This window comes from Maylandia zebra, linkage group LG20, assembly GCF_041146795.1.
Source record: "Maylandia zebra isolate NMK-2024a linkage group LG20, Mzebra_GT3a, whole genome shotgun sequence".
In the NCBI taxonomy this organism is placed as follows: Eukaryota; Metazoa; Chordata; class Actinopteri; order Cichliformes; family Cichlidae; genus Maylandia; species Maylandia zebra.
Window position 1 is genome coordinate 150,345 of NC_135186.1, and position 19,898 is coordinate 170,242.

General features: G+C 44.2%; 1 protein-coding gene across 1 annotated transcript; it reads left to right on the top strand.

The window, feature by feature from the left end:
• The first annotated feature begins 285 nt into the window (after positions 1-285).
• LOC101478520 (solute carrier family 26 member 6-like) lies at positions 286-19,149 on the top strand. The gene is made up of 18 exons (XM_004558923.3): positions 286-505; positions 1,216-1,355; positions 1,616-1,726; positions 2,701-2,873; positions 2,988-3,152; positions 4,976-5,128; positions 5,341-5,423; positions 5,795-5,942; positions 12,874-12,987; positions 13,423-13,500; positions 13,619-13,714; positions 13,820-13,926; positions 14,041-14,110; positions 17,812-17,904; positions 18,063-18,173; positions 18,267-18,575; positions 18,661-18,715; positions 18,935-19,149. The coding sequence occupies exons 1-18, from the start codon at positions 366-368 to the stop codon at positions 19,096-19,098; spliced, it is 2,310 nt and encodes a 769-aa protein (XP_004558980.2). The 5' UTR covers positions 286-365; the 3' UTR covers positions 19,099-19,149.
• The last annotated feature ends 749 nt before the right edge of the window (positions 19,150-19,898 follow it).

Genomic DNA, 19,898 nt, shown 5'->3' on the forward strand with positions numbered 1-19,898 from the left:
TTACATTATACAACACGTGTTCTGTTTTTCAGTTGCAGTTTTCTGCAGTTTCTGCAATTCATCCTTTTAAGTTACTTTTAGCAAATTATTTGCCATAGGCCAACACACATGTATGTTCACACAGACACACATTACATCAGGTGTGTGCAAGTGTGCAGTCAGGGACATGCGGGGAGGTGGATCTTCTCTTACCAGGATGGAAAAGGAACAGTCACTCCCACAGACGCATTATTACAGAACACTGAGGGGGGTTCGTTCTCTTCACACAGTGGTGACACCTGTAACTGTCCGTACCACTCAAGAGGACCCTCAAAACAAACCCAACTTTACAGAGGTCTCGGACATTTGCTCAAGTAGACAAGGACATGGAGGAGAAGGACTTGCAATCCGTTGAGTATTTTGTGAAGAGGGAGGTTCTGGATGAGTTATGCCTGGATGAAGTGGCTCAAAAAGAGACCTGGTCCACTAAACTGACACTGGGTGATCAGGTGAAAGAGCCCCTGAGGTAATTTTTTTTAAAAGACATGGGAAGTTATCGCAAAGACAAAGGGTTAGGGTTAGAACTTCTCAACATTTAAAAGATATTAATGAAGTGAGCTAAAGAGCTGAGAATGAGTTTGCATGTTTAGATAGAGGTTTGACTTGTCTGGTTGGTTAACTGTTTTGTTATCTCAAAGCAAAGTTCATCATTTTTGAAAATTTTCCCTGGTTAACCTTTAAAACAACTTGTGATACAGCACATCATATCTGACCATAAAAGTGATACTGATGAATCACAAAAGCAATTATTGACAGTTCAATTACATGAATTCATAACTGTTAACGCGTCAACATGGCAGAGGAGGTCGAGACTTACTTTATTACCTTACATATTTCTTTGGGACAAAGAAGGCAAATATTCATGCAGGAGAAAGGCAATTAATTATTTTATTTATTTATTTTTGTTAAATACTTAGTTATTACTCCATGGAAGCTTATCACATTTCTACCCTAAGCCACAGTGACTTAATCTTTTACAGCCCCAGCTGATAAAAGATGTAACAGGTGGTACAGTTCACAAGTTACATTGTCAGTCTTTTTGTATATATCCCTCTTCAGCAGACTAATAGATATAAAAAGGTACATAGATATTCTTTATTTATTTAAGCTTAAAACTACAAACTACAAAGTCGATATCAGCACTTAAATTGTGTCTTTCTGGAATGACTGTTGCAGATGTTCGGTGCCCAGGCTGAAACACATACTTCTAACCTGGGTCCCTGTTCTCAGCTGGTTGCCTCGTTACTCCATCAGAGAAAATGCCTTAGGAGACCTGATTTCTGGCTGCAGTGTCGGCATCATGCATCTGCCGCAGGGTTTGTATGTGGGAATTTGTGCACTTGAGGGAGCTCACTCTTTAGCCACACAAATTCAGTACAAATGTTTGTAATAGAAGCAGCTACCTTAATTTTATCCAAATCTGAAGACAATAATTAGGACACAGGCTGATATCAATTCTCCCACCCCACTCTAATCAGTAAACAGAAAAAGGATGTTTCTATCAATCTTTTAAGCAACCAAAATGTGTCTGAAGGACTTTAAGCTGACATATATGCGTTCTATCTTCTTTAAAAAGGCATGGCATATGCTCTTCTGGCTTCCCTGCGACCAGTGTATGGCCTTTACACCTCCCTCTTCCCAGTGCTGGTCTACTTCATCTTCGGTACATCGAGACACATTTCTATAGGTAAGTGATGTGGAAAATGTCTGTTTTCCTAATTCAAAAAAGCTTTAACATCATTGCTAATCTGTCTTGATGCATTCTCAATCATCCAGGTAAGTAAATCTCCAAAAAGTGATTCTGTTCATCTGGACGTAGCGTTTTCAGTGGGAGAAACTGTCATGGATAGTGAGGCAGACTCAGGCGCAGACCACAGTTTGATTTGTGAAACATGGAAGACATCATGGATTTTCATATTGTGAGGGAGCTTCAGCTTCACAGAGACAGGGTTGACTAGGGCAGAGATCTCAAAAGGACCGATGAAATTGGGTGTAAGTTTTTTGAATTCGGTCCTGACGGGAACAAAGCGGGTAGAGAGCCACACCTTCTGACCGGCAGAGTATTCGGGTGCTGGGGTCCAGTGCCGGTCTGCGATGCGTTTGTTGTTCTCCTTTGTGCGTAGTGGCCCGCCAAACCCGTCGACACCTGCGTAGATGAGCCTGGACGGAGGGTACAGAGTGCTGACCTTCCACAGTAGGAAATAGGGAAGGCTGATATCCCAAGGAAGCTTCGAATGGGACACCTACTGTACCTCTGTGCCAAGTTTAATCCAGATTTACTGTAAAATTCCTCAGAAATTAAATGACATTTATATTCAATTCAATACAGCCAATACACTACAATTATGCCAATTTCCTAAATTCATTAAAAATCATCCTGAATAGTTGATGTCCAGCTTTCAACACATCCCTCCTCTGGGACACCTACTGTACCTCTGTGCCAAGTTTCATACAGATTTACTGTAAAATCTGTATGAACTAACCCTAACCTGCAGTCAGCTGAGACTGAAGAAGTCACTCGGATGAGTGTCGAAACGTTTCTCCCACTGAAAACGCTACGTCCAGATGAACAGAATCAACCTTTTGGAGCATTGCTAATCTGATTCTTCCATGTCTCTATGAATATCTGTGTGTCCACATGGCTGTATTTTGTATGCTCAGGTACATTTGCTGTGATCAGCATCATGGTCGGGAGTGTGACAGAAAGGCTGGCACCTGACAGTAACTTTATTGTGAATGGCACTAATGGGACGGAAACTGTGGACATCGATAAACGCGATGCTTACAGAGTACAGGTGGCATGTTCCCTCACAGTCTTGACAGGAATCTTTCAGGTGTGTGTCTATTTTGTGTGTCAGACGTACAGCTTTTAGTGAAGTGATGAGCAAACCTTTCAGGGCATATTTCACCTCCTTTCCTTCACTGACTTTGTCATTTTACATCCTAAGATTCTGTTGGGTGTGGTGAGGTTTGGCTTCGTGGTCACCTACCTCTCTGAGCCCCTCATTCGTGGCTACACCACAGGATCGGCATGCCACGTGTGTGTCTCCCAGCTCAAGTACCTGTTTGGAATCACACCGTCTCGCTTCACTGGCCCCCTCTCCCTCATTTATGTGAGTGTGTTAATCATTATCTATCCAATTCACACTTAAGTACACTAACATTTTAAATTGCTGTCACTATTTATTTACTTTTTGTGCTACTTTGACCTTTACGATTAAACATTTAAAAAATTAATTTTGCAAAGTTAAAAATTTATATCATTAACTTTTCTTTAATGACTGCACTGGACTAATTACAACAGTTTTATGATGCCTGCACCTACATAAATGGATGAGTTATTCCTATTACCTTTGTAAATAAATACAAAGTTTGTGTGTTTGTGTCCTTGAGTGCAACAAAGTGCATGATATAAAATACTATAAGAACATGGCTTTTAGAGTAAAAGTTTTGCTTGGCCAGTAATGCCAGAAAAGAGCTTCATGAAATATACCAGTCCAATTACAGTCACCAGTATGGTTCCAGTAGCTGAAGCTAATCTCACTGGAGCTATGCAGGGAATTACAGGAGCTTACATGCTAGATGTTATTACACACATATCAGATTAGATGAAGTTGTAATTTTACCTGCTGTAATGAGACAATATTGAACTTGGAAACACACTTTGAAGAAGTCAGATCAAGCAGTTTAAGAGAATACACACATGCCTCCAGTAACACTGTGAGAAACCCTGGAGTCATTTTTGACCAGGACATGTACTTCAACCCACATATTAAACAAATATGTAAGACTGCGTTCTTCCATTTGCGCAACATCTCTAAAATTAGAAATATCCTGTCTCAGAGTGACGCTGAAAAACTAGTTCATGCATTTATTACTTCCAGGCTGGACGACTGTAATTCATTATTATCAGGAAGTCCTAAAAACTCCCTGAAAAGCCTTCAGCTGATCCAAAATGCTGCAGCAAGAGTCCTGACAGGGACTAGAAAGAGAGAGCATATTTCTCCTGTTTTGGCTTCCTGTTAAATCCAGAATTCAAAATCCTGCTCCTCACATACAAGGTCTTAAATAATCAGGCCCCATCTTATCTTAATGACCTTGTAGTACCATATCACCCTATTAGAGCACTTCGCTCTCGCTCTGCAGGCCTACTTGTTGTTCCTAGAGTATTTAAAAGTAGAATGGGAGGCAGAGCCTTCAGTTTTCAGGCCCCTCTTCTGTGGAACCAGCTTCCAGTTTGGATTCAGGAGACAGACACTATCTCTACTTTTAAGATTAGGCTTCAAACTTTCCTTTTTGCTAAAGCATATAGTTAGGGCTGGACCAGGTGACCCTGAATCCTCCCTTAGTTATGCTGCAATAGACGTAGGCTGCCGGGGGATTCCCATGATGCATTGAGTTTTTCCTTTCCAGTCACCTTTCTCACTCACTATGTGTTAACAGACCTCTCTGCATTGAATCATATCTGTTATTAACCTCTGTCTCTCTTCCACAGCATGTCTTTTATCCTGTCTTCCTTCTCTCACCCCAACCGGTCGCAGCAGATGGCCGCCCCTCCCTGAGCCTGGTTCTGCCGGAGGTTTCTTCCTGTTAAAAGGGAGTTTTTCCTTCCCACTGTCGCCAAAGTGCTTGCTCATAGGGGGTCATATGATTGTTGGGTTTTTCTCTGTATCTATGAAGCGCCTTGAGGCGACTTTTGTTGTGATTTGGCGCTATATGAATAAAATTGAATTGAATTAGACAGGCACAAGTTTGCTTTAAATTAACTTGCTTCAGACACAAAGATGGCTGGGTTTAAGTGGAAGCTGCATTTTGATGACATGTATTCCTCACTGCTGGAGATTTCTGCTGACTTTAAGTACTAGCCGAATTTCCAGTCCTCTTGTACTATCATTGTTTGTATTGCCTTACTTGTTTGTTTTTCTTCTTTTCACAGACTGTGTTGGACATTTGCAGCCTGCTGCCGCAGACTCAGGTGCCAGAGCTGGTGGTTAGCCTGGTGGCACTCGCTGTTCTCATTGTGGTCAAAGAAATCAATGACTGCTACCGACAGAAGCTGCCGTTGCCTATTCCAATAGAGCTCGTAGTTGTAAGTCTTCCTTTTAGTTTTTCTTTCATCCTTTCTCTGCCAGTAAAACAGCAGGTGTATTGATTTATGCACCCAGCAGGGAGCGTCTTGACACCAATGATCACACTAGACCCAGGGAACGCTATAGTTGCACACGAAAGGGGCTGTTTGCAAGAAAGAAATATAAAAAGAACTAATGATACTGGAGTGACATTGTTTTTTTTAATCAACAGGTCATAGCAGCAACAATCATTACACATTTCTGTGAACTTCCTAGTAAATACAACATTGACGTGGTTGGAGAAATTCCCAGTGGGTAAGCTCATCTTTGTGTGGAAATAAAGTGCTGGAGTAAACCCAGGGCACAAAATTTCCTCCCTTTTCATTTCTGCCAGAAATCCAGAATTTGTTGATAAGACTGTCACACAATCTGCAAAGAAGTGTGTGTGTAACAGCGTGTCTCCTGAAGGCTCCTGTTATGGAAAAATCCAGGTTTCCCCACGGAAGCCATAAAACAGCGTGGGGTAAACACTAGCCATAATAGGAGATTAATGTCATACATGTATACAACAGCTACTGGCCTTTAAAGAGGGATTCATAAAATTTAATTTGACGTGTTTCTAAATTATTAAACAGATTCCTGTGTGTGTCGCTGATAAAACAGCTCACGTTTTTCTTCTGCTCCAGGCTCAAGGCCCCTCGTGCTCCAGATACCACTTTCTTCTCAGGCGTTATAGGAGATGCTTTTGCTGTGGCCATTGTGGGCTTTGCCATCAACATTTCTCTGAGCAAAACATTTGGCCTCAAATATGGCTACAAGGTGGACAGCAACCAGGTGAGGAAAGCATACACGCACAGTGGCCTGCACAAACAGTACAAGCAGTCCTCTGACTCTCTCATAACAAGGAGGAGTACAACTTTGGCCTAAAATTAGACTTTACTCTGTAGTCTGCTATTCCTGCCACATTAGTGGAAACAATCACTCAGGTTGTCACTGATCAAGCTTTGGCCCAGCTGCATAGGTTTCTGTTCATTTTGCTTCAGGTGCTTAGTTCATTGAAATAAATTTACTTCAGCTAATGCTTTAGAAAAGTAGTGTCAAACATAAGGCCCCGGGGCCAGATTCAGTCTGTCAAAGACTCCAATTTGACCCGCTGGACAGCTTTACCAAATATAATGCAGGGCATAAATTTTAAAATGTAAATGTCTTTTAAATGTATTTTCTTTTTTTTTCTTTTTTTACCAACTTCCCTATGGCTATTCATACTACATCAAAGTAATTAATAAACAAATAACCAATTAAATAAAGGAAAAGTTCCTGCAATTTCTGTATCTGCTACACTGGCAGAAAGGGGAGTTTTATTAGTTTGGCCCATTTAGGATCAAACTGTGCTGGATTTGGCCCCAGATGTCAAACGATTTTTGACATCCCTGCATTAGAATAAATAACCAAAGCATTATATTCTTAGATCTTATGCTTAGATTGTAGTCTCAGACAGTGTGAGCTGCAACAAAAATACTTGTCTACATTGTTTCATTAACTCTTATTGTTTTTTCTAAAGCTTCAAAGAGAGAGATTACGCTATTCATGCAGTGCATTTTTATTTATTCACTTAGTTCTAACTAGTAGTGCAATTTTGGGAAATGGCTTTCTCTTATTTCTTCAGCACCCTCCAGAGTTATTTAAAGTGTCACAGGTGTCTGAATTACCCAAATAATAATAACAGACTATAATTGAATCAGTCAGTTACATGATTCAATGTTAAAATAAAAAGATACATTGTGTGAAACAAGAAGAAATTAAATGAGTTACAAGCAGTACAGAAGCATCACTTTCGATTTTTTGCTTGTTCTTTGTAACCTGATTAATAATTCCCCATGCAAACTCATGTCCTGGAACTGAACTGCACTGTTTATAATTTGCTGGTAAATCAGGTTTTGTAATCAGTTCATTAGAGAAATGATTAATGTTTGGTTAAATTAGATGCATGCAAAAAAAAAAGAACCTGGATGTTTTGTTTTTTAAATGCCAAAACAAACATAGAGGTGTATTAAAAACAGTGTTGGGCAAGTTACTTTTAAAAAGTAACGATTTATAGTAACTAGTTGCTTCTTCAAAAAAGTAACTGAGTTAGTAACTGAGTTACAATATTCTAAAAGTAATCAATTACTTGAAAAGTAACTATTGCGTTACTTTAAAAAAATGTTTAACCCTCTGGGGTTCAGGGTATAATTGGCAGGTGTTCTATATTCAATTAAATTTTATTTACACAGCACCAAATCACAACAACAGTCGCATCAAGGTGCTTCATATTGTAAGGTAGACCCTACAATAATACATACACGGAAAGTATGCTCACAGGCCTCCATTGCACTGGAGGCTTGTGAGCATACTTTTTTTTTACCATGTTGTGCAAAGTAATGAGCAGTAGAACAAAGCACATTGTCCTCTAGTATAATGAGGAGGAAGAATCAATGATCAGGAAGATCGAGGGTTAGAAGATAAAGAAAATATTGTCAATATTTAGAGCACATGCTACCCTTTCTCTGAAGAAGCACATCACCCACCTGCAGAAGTGGAAGAAGGCTATGTGAAGAAAAGTGATGAAGAATCTGAACTATGTTCAAGTAGGTTCTCAGGCATCCAGGACATGGTAGTCTGAGGAGCTTGGAAAGAAAGTGACTGGGCTTCTTGAAGTTTCTTGAATTTTCAGAATGTGAAACTGAAATAGAAGAGGTCAGAGGACTACACATCATCCATTTCAATTATGATGAAGACAAAGAATCAAGCAAGAAAGAGGAGTCAGCTGAGACAGAGGAATATTTGCAGTAATGTGAGGAAACAGAGGTGAAGGGAGCCACCTGAAGAAGGAGTCCTATCGGGCTTGGTTAGCCTGTGGGACTCCGGAGGCACCCGACAGGTATCGACAGGCCAAGCGGAGTGCGGCTCGGGCAGTGGCTGAAGCAAAAACTCGGGTGTGGGAGGAGTTCGGAAAGGCCATGGAAAAAGACTTTCGGACTGCCTCGAAGAGATTCTGGCAAACCGTCAGGCGTCTCAGGAGGGGAAAGCGGTGCTCTACCTGCACTGTGTATAGTGCTGGTGGAGCGCTGCTGACGTCGACTGAGAAAATTGTCAGGCGGTGGAAGGAATACTTCGAGGACCTCCTTAATCCCACTGACACGTCTTCCGAGGAGGAAGCAGAGTCTGGGGATGAGGGGAATGACCCGCCAATTTCCGGGGGCGAGGTCACTGAGGCAGTTAAACAACTCCTTGGTGGCAGAGTCCCTGGTGTTGATGAGGTCCGCCCCGAGTTCCTGAAGGCTCTGGACGTTGTAGGGCTGTCCTGGTTGACACGTCTCTGCAATGTTGCGTGGAGATCAGGGGCAGTACCTGTGGACTGGCAGACCGGGGTGGTGGTCCCCATCTTTAAGAAGGGGGACCGGAGGGTGTGTTCCAACTACAGGGGGATCACACTCCTCAGCCTCCCTGGGAAAGTCTATGCCAGGGTGCTGGAAAGGAGAGTTCGTCCGCTAGTCGAACCTCGGATACAGGAGGAACAATGCGGTTTTCGTCCTGGTCGCGGAACACTGGACCAGCTCTTTATCCTCTCCAGGATACTTGAGGGTGCATGGGAGTTTGCCCAACCAGTATACATGTGTTTTGTGGACTTGGAGAAGGCATTCGACCGTGACCCTCGGGGTGTCCTGTGGGAGGTGTTGCGGGAGTATGGGGTGTCTGGCCCATTGCTACGGGCCATTCGATCCCTATACAACCGTTGCAAGAGCTTGGTTCGCATTGCCGGCAATAAGTCGGACTCGTCCCGGTGGGTGATGGGCTCCACCAGGGCTGCCCTTTGTCTCCGGTTCTGTTCATAATTTTTATGGACAGGATTTCTAGGCGCAGCCAAGTGGCGGAGGGCTTTCGCTTTGGTGGCCTCAGAATCTCATCTCTGATTTTTGCAGATGATGTGGTTCTGTTGGCTTCATCGGGTGAGGGCCTCCAGCTCGCACTGGAACAGTTCGCAGCCGAGTGTGAAGCAGCGGGAATGAGGATCAGCACCTCCAAATCTGAGGCCATGGTTCTCAGCCGAAAAAGAGTGGTCGGGGATGAGTTCCATGCCCCAAGTGGAGGAGTTCAAGTATCTCGGGGTCTTGTTCGTGAGTTTGGGAGAAGGGAGCCGGAGATCGACAGATGGATTGGTGCGGCGGCTGCAGTGATGCGGATGCTGCACTGGTCCGTCGTGGTGAAGAGGGAGCTGAGTGTAAAAGCGAAGCTCTCAATTTACCGGTCGATCTACGTCCCTACCCTCACCTATGGCCACGAGCTGTGGTTAGTGACCGAAAGAACGAGATCGCGGATACAAGCGGCGGAAATGAGCTTCCTCCGAAGGGTGGCTGGCCTCTCCCTTAGAGATAGGGTGAGAAGTTCGGCCATCCGGGAGGGGCTCAGAGTAGAGCCGCTGCTGCTCCACATCGAAAGGAGCCAGCTGAGGTGGTTCAGGGCATCTGACAAGGATGCCCCCTGGGCGCCTCCTGGGTGAGGTGTTCCAGGCATGTCCCACCGGGAGGAGGCCCCGGGGCAGACCCAGGACACGCTGGAGAGATTATATCTCTCGGCTGGCCTGGGAATGCCTTGGTGTTCCCCCGGATAAGCTGGAGGAGGTGGCTGGGGAGAGGGAGGTCTGGGCCTCTTTGCTTAGGCTGCTGCCCCCGCGACCCGGCCTCGGATAAAGCGGATGAAGATGGATGGATGGATGGATGGATGGATAGATGGATGGATGTGAGGAAACATTGATCTGGTCTTCTATCCTTCCCAGTGACAGACGATACATGACTCTCTCATGTGCCACAGAGAAAGACAATCTACCACAGTCCAAGCACATATGCCAGGTCCCATACTCCTTCAGTCGCTTTTCTACTCGAGCACTGAAAGCATTATACACAGTGTATTATGCTTTAACTTTCTCACTAAAGTTCAACATACAGGACTCTGTAGTTAGTCAGATAGTCAAAATAATCTGAACATTTAAATATTTTATTGTCTTGTTTTATTTTCGCTCAAAAACAGAGTGTACTTTATGTAAACAAGGCCTGGTGGCCCTAAAATGTATAATGTAGGGTAAATTTTGGGTTAATGTGTTGGTCTTAAGTAAAACTCAGGTGTAACACTGAATTGATTGACAATTTATACTTTATACTTTAAAAAACAGTCAAATGAAATGGGGACATTTTTGACCCCTGAGGACCACAGGTGTATGGAAATCGGGAGGATATTATGAGGGTTAATGAATCATATTTCATAACTTTAAATGCAAGTACAAATTGTCAATTTTAAAATCATATGCACAAGTTATTTGCATCCATTTACCTTTTACCCTTGTTTTAAATAACCATTTCAAACTATTTACAGAACAATCAGCTGTTCTTCAATAAGATGCCACACAAATTATTTGTGCCTCTCCAAAAACATCATTTCTGTCCACTATAAAGGAAACATCACAGCCTGATACCTGCAGGTCTGACAGCAGCAGGTGTATCACTCCTGTTTCTAGGAGACAGCAGTCGCCTCATTGTTCTGACACACAACACAAAACTATCCACAACACTACACACTAACTACACAAGACAACACATTAACTACACACTGCAAACACGCTAAACGTCACAAATCTCTCACGTCTCAAAACTCACTCTCTCTCTCTCTTTTTCTGCTGTCTTTCTCTCTCTCTCTCCTAAAACTTCCCCTTTTTTATTTTATTTTATTTTTTGGGGGGGGGGGGGGGGGGGGGTCATAGGCAGAGAGTGCTCTGCGCTGTCCTTAGACAGTAAACGTGACGAAACTATTGAGGAAAAAACAGGCGTATATATTGTTAATCATGACTCTGGTTTTACGTGGCCTATCAACACAATTTATAAACTGGTATATGTCACCTTGTTGCTTTGTCTTTAAGTGGTCATGTAAGGCTTACCACAACTACTTTTTTCTTCCTCAGTCAAACAGCAGCACTCATGCGATTGTTTTGCCCCCTGAGCTCCAGGTCTCGTGCTAGACCAGGGGTCGGCAACCTGCGGCTCCGGAGCCGCATGCGGCTCTTTAGTCCTTATAGTGCGGCTCCGCGTGGTTTGGGAAAATAAATTTTTTTTGGCTGAAGTGTATTTTATTTATGTTAGTTCTTTTTTAACTTGTAGTTCTAAATTGGAAGATTATTGTGATATTGAAATATAAAAATAAAATTATATTCTATTATTTTTTCATCGCTCAAAATAAGCGTCACACTGGCGGAAGCCGGTATACCCGCCGAAACGTCGTGCATTTATCGAGATTTTTAACCCCAGGTAGCCCAAATATGGCTCTTCGGATCCACATTATGTCAGCAGCTATTCTCCACCGTGAACTATGTTAAAAACAAACATCGCTCACGCCTCACAGATGACAGCTTACAGTCCTGCGTAAAGATGAAAGTGACTTCGTACAGCCCCGACCTGCAGACACTGTGCGCAGAGGTTCAGGAGCAGAAGTCCCATTGTAAACATATCACGGCAGACCCGACGATGTTTGTATGAACACGCTTTTCAGCATCTCTTTATTGACCACTTTTCACACACGGTTGCTGTACGCATACAGCCGACTGCAGCTTTGCAGCTCACAGCCCAACACACACCAACACAACAGCAGAGAGAGCGCAGACGTAAAGGCGGCGAGTCGTGACTGCGGGTGCTCAGGTGCGTCTTCCTCCCCTGCAACGGCGCTGCAGACCACGCCCTGCCACACACATTAAGCAGGTAAAATACATATTTAGGCAGAATTTTGCAAATATCTATTTTTCATCTTTTAGCAGCATAGAGCTTTTTTTCCAATTATTTTTTAAAAGTCAGTTCAAGGCTCCAAAATCCCAAAGGCGATATAAGGGTGGCGGCTCACAACAGTTTTTGTTTGCTGGATCATTTTAGTTCAGCTGGGTGTCTTTCCTTTTGTTATATTTCTTTAAGAGTTCAAAATGTGTTAATTACATAAATAAAATGTAATTTTCTCTGTAGCACTTCATGGATTTCATAAGGAACACACCTTAGTTGTTCACACAAAGCATAAATGTAAAAAACAATATATACAGTATTATCTTCATTTTAGATGTCAAAAAGTGTTTTCTTTTGCGTGGAACCCGGGTCCAAATGGCTCTTTGGGTGTTAAGTGAGCCCTGTTGCAGAGCGCGCAGCTGCTTAAAGCTGTAGCGTCCACATTACTTACGTAGTCAGCTACTTCCATGCAACTGATATAAGATGCGGTAAGCTGAACACAGCTTCAACCGTCTGTTTGTTGAAAAATAGTAACGGACTATTTTTCTTGTTAGTAACTGTAACGGCGTTGTAACGATAGGAATAGTAATTAGTTAGATTACTCGTTACTGAAAAAAGTAACGCCGTTACTTGTAACGCCGTTATTCCCATCACTGATTAAAAATCATTCTGTTGTTTGCACACTTTGACACACGTGCAGAGCTATTTAACTGGGATCAGAGGCAATGTGTGAACAGTCAAATGCTCTAAGGGCGAGACTGCTAAAAAATTAACGCCCAACACGCTTTTTTGCAATCAGGAATCTTAACTACTGCGACCACGTCTCTCAGCGTGGCAGTGACGTGCTGGCCTGGTCAAAAAAATTAATAAGGAGTGCACTGATGTCATTGACCCAAAAGTTGTGCTGACCTGAAGTCACATCAATACCATTAACCAAAGTGTTGCGTCTTGTCTGCCTTTTGTCTTTCCAGGAGCTCGTCGCGTTGGGTCTCAGTAACACTATTGGTGGATTTTTTCATTGTTACTCTGTAACTTCCTCGTTGTCACGGAGTCTTGTCCAGGAGAGCACAGGGGGCAAGACACAAGTAAAAACAACTACTTCTGTGATCGAACAGCACAAACTGCAACTGTGCAAACAATTCAGGCACTAAAATAAGAAAAAAGGATGAGGAAGAACAGTTTTTTAATAAATTAATCTTCAAATATACAGGAAAAAAAATCAGTATTTGATGTGACAAACATAAGATTTTAAACACATCCATTTAAACTGTTAACACACACAGACGTATGGCAGGTAAGTCATTAGAGACCCTCGGGTCATGGATTGAGGGTCATCTGCCTTCATGATGATCTTACATTGAAGGGTAAGAAGGAAAACTTCTGGACTGGCTGAATCATTTGCACAGACATTTACAACAAATTACACCTGATTTTTATGGTCATCTTGAGACCATTTATTGTGTGTGTGTGTGTGTGTGTGTGTGTGTGTGTGTGTGTGTGTGTGTGTGTGTGTTTGGAAGGTTGCGGGGGTGATTTCCTCCATCATTGTGCTGATCACAGTTTTGAAAATAGGTCCTCTCTTTGAAGATCTCCCCAAGGTAACACTCTCCTTCCTGAGCCATTTCTTGCTAATGATCGCCATCCCTCCTGGCAGTTTCTGAGCCGGTGAGGTTATGGGTATGCGTGATTTCATTAGTGTCTGTGTTTGCTCCTCAGGCCGTCTTATCCACAATCGTGTTTGTGAACTTGAAAGGAATGTTTAAGCAGTTTATGGATGTCTCTTTGCTGTGGAAGACCAACAAGGTTGACTTGGTAAGACTTAATCCTCTTTAGCAGGCACTCTGCTCAGCTGAATACTGTGTGACCTTTGTGGCACCGTGGACCTTGTTAACGTTTCGTGTTCATACCGCCCTCTAGCTGGTGTGGCTTGTAACATTCATAAGCACCATCGTGCTCAACTTGGACCTGGGCCTGGCTGTCTCCGTTGCGTTTTCCATGCTTACTTTCATCTTCAGAACACAACTGTAACTACACAACTCTAATTATTAATTAGTAATGTCTATGCAATCACGATGAGGTACTTAAATGAGATGCAGGGAAATTGTTGGTGTAATTTTGACATTTTTAATGCCTTTCAGACCACGTTACTCAATCTTGGGCAACTTACCAGGCACTGAACTTTATCTGGACACAGACACCTACAAGGAGGTAAATTAAATATAAAATAAAGTTTAAGCTGGCCCAAATTCTAATAACAACAATAAATATATTACTTGAGGAAATTAACCATGCATATAGTGGTAGATTTTTAAAAATCTGAGTTTTAGAATTCTCCACTTCTCCACTAGTTAAACTAATATCAGCTTTAAGGAAGCGACTGAAAGGCTACTAGTTGAAATGAAAGACACCACTAGACTGACGCATGAACGTGTGAAACAGAGTGCTCAACAAGTTTGTTGGACCACCACTCAGTGTTTATGCCTTAAAGTAATAGTGGGGCTAGAATCTGTCGTTACGTTTCTGTAATCCAAGCTGTTCAATCAAAAACATATTTTTAATGCTTAAATATAATTATTGTTGTTATCCATGATTTTTCTTTTTTTTTTTTCTTTTTTTTCTTTTTTTTTTGCCTGTCCCGTTTGGCTCTTTTGCATCAGAATTGTTGTCTAAAGGCAAAGAAAGATGGCCAACGGATTTACTTTACCAAATTGACCATCCCAGCCTTGCCATAATGGTCCATTTGATTCACCTTTTATTGTTTATTTTATTTTCACTTACTGAATATGGGACAGACTTGACTGGGGGAAAGAAGGGGAGAAAGAAAGAGGGAAAGAGAAACAGCTGAGAAGAGGGACGGGGGAGAAGGGCAAAAACCAAAAACCAACAGAATGAGCAGAAAAAAAAAAGAAGAAAAAAAGAAAAAAAAATGCATATATCAATCACCTGGGTCACCTGCTGAGAAAGAAAAAAGAAAACAAGCAGAAGAGAACAAGAGTAATAGAATAAACAACATCACAATGATATATGGGAATATGACAGTAAATACTAAATATTAAACATTATTGTGCAGCACATAAGATCAACAGAACACAGTGTGCTTTGAGGTAGGAGCCAAAAAGGGTGTAGTTTGTGGGTGTGATCACCCGTGTGTACACCTGTGAGCATGGACGCGCTTGTTTTTAAAAGGTTCCTTCATGTAATGATCTGCTAGAGGGTGTGGGGGGGCCACAGCCCCGTCCTCCAGGGCATGAAGCAGGTATGGAGGAGATCAAAACTCCAGACATCCAGAGGCCCCCAGAACACAAGAGACCAAGGAAGACCAACAGAGGGGCAGCTGCGCCACTGTCCCAGAAAGAGCTGAGGAGAGTCCCAGATGAGGGCTCACTCAGCAGCCGCGGAGCAGAAGTCAGGGGGAGTTGCAGTGACGCGCCCGTGAGCTCCGCCGGCAGCCAGCTGTGCCTGAGTGACCGAGCCCCAGGCCGAGAGGCCGGGGGCACCCCACCTCCGAAGTGGCCCGAGCAAGCCCCAGGCTCCAGGCCCCGATAAGCGGCCGCCAAGGAGTGAGCCGGTGTGTACCTGGACGCCCATCCCCGGACACAAAGAACCACCAACGCACCGATGTCTGAGGGAGTCCGCCACTGGCAGGGGAAGTGGTGGTGGGGGGAGATAGGCCTCCAAACCTTGGAGGGCCTGAGATGTCCCCAGAGAGGTGGCGCCTGACACCCAACCTGACATATAGACACAGACATACAGGCACACACAGATACAAACATCCATTCCCACCCTCATGCTCTCATATACACTTACTCCACACTCAACCAACGTGGAGACAGACATAAAGAGACGCTGTACACATGATCACACTCCCCAAGCGTACTCTAAGCCCCGGGTCTAGGTACCCTTGCCCCTGGAGGGGGGGAACTGCACCCAGACCCAGGTGGTGTTACCCTTTTCCCTGCGGTGGGGGGAGGCAGACCGCCCCGACTCCGCAGCAGCAGGGAGGCCCCACACTCCAGACCGCAGTCGGACGGCCAACTCCTCCTCCTAGCCCCCCCGCTTCAGCAGGTCGCAGAGAATGGGGGTGAGAGAAGACTCCAAACCTCCCTCCACCCGCTCATTGTAGTGTTGATGCATGTGTGTTCTAAGGTGCAATTAAAACCCAGGAGGGCATGGAGCTACCTGCCAGAGAGCAGCAGGTAAGCGCATGGTCCCTCCTGCTGGCCCTCAATGTCTACGTGTATTTAACATTGAGAGGTGGGCAACGACGCCAGGGGTGGGGTGTACACCCTGATGGTACTTTGGATTCCGTGTATCGTGCCCACCCCCAAGATCCTATATGTATGTGTAATGAGAGTGTGAGTAATGTGAATGTCTAAGTTGTGGAATAAAATTGAGGCAGAGGCAGCCAGAAGGGGACGGGGTGGCCTCCTCTGCACCCTGGTGACATACCCCTACTCCAAGGTCCTGCATGTGTGGGTGGTTGTGGTGGAGCGGGAAGAGGGAGGCAGCTGGAGATGGGGAGGGAAGGAAAGGAGGGGCAAGTGACCCCTCCCTGGGGCCAGCTCCCCCGCTGACCCCAGTAGGCACCCCCATACTCCGCGACCCACCAGGGAAAGGGGGCCCATGCCCATCCAGACCGGGGCCCAGCGCAGCAGCGCCCCCCGGCCCCACAGAGCCCAGGACAGTCCACCCAACCCCACCACAGAGAAAACTGCACCCACCCCACCATCCACTCTTCTTCCAGACTACATAAGACAATAAACACCCAGGCTGAGATCTTCCTCCACCTCTCCTGTATCTCCCCCTCCTGTAGAGAGAGCCCCTGAGGAGAGGAAAGCTCCTGCAAGATGTGACAATCTTCCCCACCAGTTGAAGAGCCCCCCAGGTGGCTCGATGCACCGGCGGCACCCTGCTCCAGGGCTGGGCCCCCATGCACCCACCCGCCCACAACCCCGGCAACACACCAACCAGGACCCAAGCCCGCGAGGCCCGGCCCGGGCCCCAGCCCAGAGACGGAGCGCCCCCAGAACCTCACGCCCATCCCGGACCCACCCAGGGGCAACCAGGCTACCAGGTCAGTAACCCACGTCCGTCAGCACAGACCCTCCCCTAGTCCCGCTGCACGCAGCCGCGAGGAAACAGTCACCTGAGAGCCAACAGAGCCCCTAACCGGACATGACCGCTACCCCGGGTTGAGCCCCCCAAGGAAAATGCCTCCGGGGAACCCCCCGACGCCCTAAGCCTGTCCCTACCCCCACACCAATCACAACAGTGAAGGCGGGACCAAACTATCCATGATTTTTCAAATTGACTGTTTAACCAAAAAAGCAGCAAAAATAGTCCAGCGCATTATTTTTTTATTAGCATGCCAAATTGCAGCTACTTAGTTGCATCCTTTGACATGTTAGTTTTGAATGTTGTGCTTGGTTAACTTTTAGTGTCAAACAAGCTTTTGGCAAATTTTAAAATATTTTAATTTTCTTGTTTTTATGACAGGTGGTCAAACATGTTTGTTAAGCACTTCTGTATTAAAGGGTTTCCTAGACAAAAAAACAAGAGTAAACCTTGGCATGTTTGTTTAAACATTCAGATTTTTTTCCTAAATGTCTTCCTCCTGGAGCTGTAATCACAGCTTCACAGAATTGCAGACTTTAGAAATTAGGTTGTTCCCTTTCCATTTACACCGATTGCAGTAAGGTGGCAAGCGTGCAACTACCTTCTCTAGATGCTAATTTGTTTTGATTTACCCTGGTAGTGGGGCACTGTGAGTAAGGCTACATCTACTTACAATCATTAAGTGGTAGAGGAGCTCCGTTTAGTCAAACAACATCTGAGGAAAGCAGAAACTGCAAATGAAATAAGAGCAGGGTGTGAGTTTCTTAAACCTTCTAATGTGTGATTTCATGCAGGCAAAAGAGATTCCTGGAATTAAAATCTTCCGTTCATCTGCAACTATCTACTACACAAATGCCGAGATGTTCTTGGAGGTCCTGCAGGAGAAGGTATGTGGTTGCGTGTTCAATAATCTGTGCTCTGTGTGCGTATGTGTGAAATCTGCCTCTGCTTTCTACAGCACCCTCAATTGCTTTCACTATCTCTCTCACTCTTCTCACTTTCTCTCCTCTTTCTGTTTTAATGTGATGCTTGGCTCTTGTTGCAGACTGGAATCGAGATTGGGAAGCTGCTATCAGCAAAGAAGAAACGAGATGCAAAGCAGAAGCGTAGACAAGAGAAAGAGAAAAAGAAAACCAAGAAGGAGGCAAAAAAACAAGTATGAGATCTGAAATTAAGGTTTTGCTAATTCTTCCAAAATATATCAGTAAGTCAGAATCTTTAGTCACTAAGTTGCACATTCTCTTTAAAGGAGTCCCAGATGAACATAGAAACTGTCTCTGAAAGAACAAAAGGAGAGAGAAACGGGAATAGTGTGGACTTTAGCATGACAGAAACAGCTACAGATGGCCTTCATAAAGGCCAAATGAACTTGGCTTATGAACCTGACATAACCATGTCAGATTCAGACTCAGCCACAGGTTCTGACCACATCACAGAGTTTTCTCGGCACGGTGATGAAGAGAAAAAACGGGCCTGCAAATCGGGCACGCACAGCATCATCTTGGACATTTCCACAACCAGCTTTGTGGACACAGTCACTGTGAAGACACTGAAAAATGTATGTGTGTGCCTGCTGAAATGTTATCATTTTTCTAACGGATGACAAAGAGAGAACTAACGTGAGATTTGTCCTTTTCTCCCAGATTTTCAGGGACTTTGGAGAAGTTGATTTGGACATCTACTTAGCAGGCTGCCAAGGTAAAGGACACATCGGACAAAAACAGAGACAGAGGGTTCTCCTTAATGCTGAATTAAGGCACTGAAGCTTAACATAATGAATGCGACAAGGTCATAGCCTCGGTGGAGCCCTGCTACGCCCTGTCAGATGACAATGACACATGAATATTTATTTAGATGACTACAATATGCTCTCTCATTGTCATGCATATTTCTCTCCATTTATGTGTGGTAAAACAGCTTGTGTCGTGGAACAGCTGGAAGCAGCGGATTTCTTCTCAGCCTCCATCCCAAAGAGCCGGCTGTTTATCACCGTCCACGATGCAGTGCTTTATATTCGCAAAAAACAGTGGAAGGCTTATTTTGTGCTTGTGGGTCACCATCAATACTTATCACACTTTTGACTTCTCTGTTTATTTATCACTTGCCATTGAAGAAATACATTCTTTGAGATATTTTCACACATTGAGCTCTGGATCTTCCAATTTCTTTCAGGATGTGTCCCGCAACACCCAGATGTGACCAGCAGGGGTCAGATTCACTCAAATTTAGCCCTCTTCCTCCTCCTCTTTTCAGGCTGCTTTCTGTTTCATCACTCACCATCGTCTCCTCCCCTTTCAGTAAAGGGAGAATGAACCACCTTGACATGGCGCCCGGTTGCTATGGAAACATAGGGAGCGGTTGCTGTGGCAACAGGCTTTTTATGATATCCTCTAATGAGATATACAGCAAGACGTCACTGCAGCTCTCTCACACTGTGTTGCATGCAAGGGACAGGGAAGGGGCGGGGCTTTAGTGGGAGAATGTAACAGTGGACTAATAGGAGTCTGTATTTATAGCCAGTGTGAGAGAGCAGAGTGTTAGAAAGAAAGGTTGACCCCAGAGGGACACTCATATGTGAGAGGCGTGCATCTACCAGTTGATATTTTTTTAAAGACAACAAAAGCCAAAAGTCTCCAACGCATAACCAATAAAATCTGAACAGTGTTACTGTTTAGCTGTGCACCCCCCCCCCACAAAGCCTTAATTCTTACAGTACCCCTTCCCAAAGCCCGCAGTAATGAGCTGAATGGCATGCATTGTGTAATAGCTGTTACATTTTAGAGTAACAAAATGTGTGTCTATTTACAGTCATTATTTACATGTGTGGTTGCTCTGACATCTTGAGCTCCCTTCTATTTTTGGGCTGCGTGTCATCTGCTAT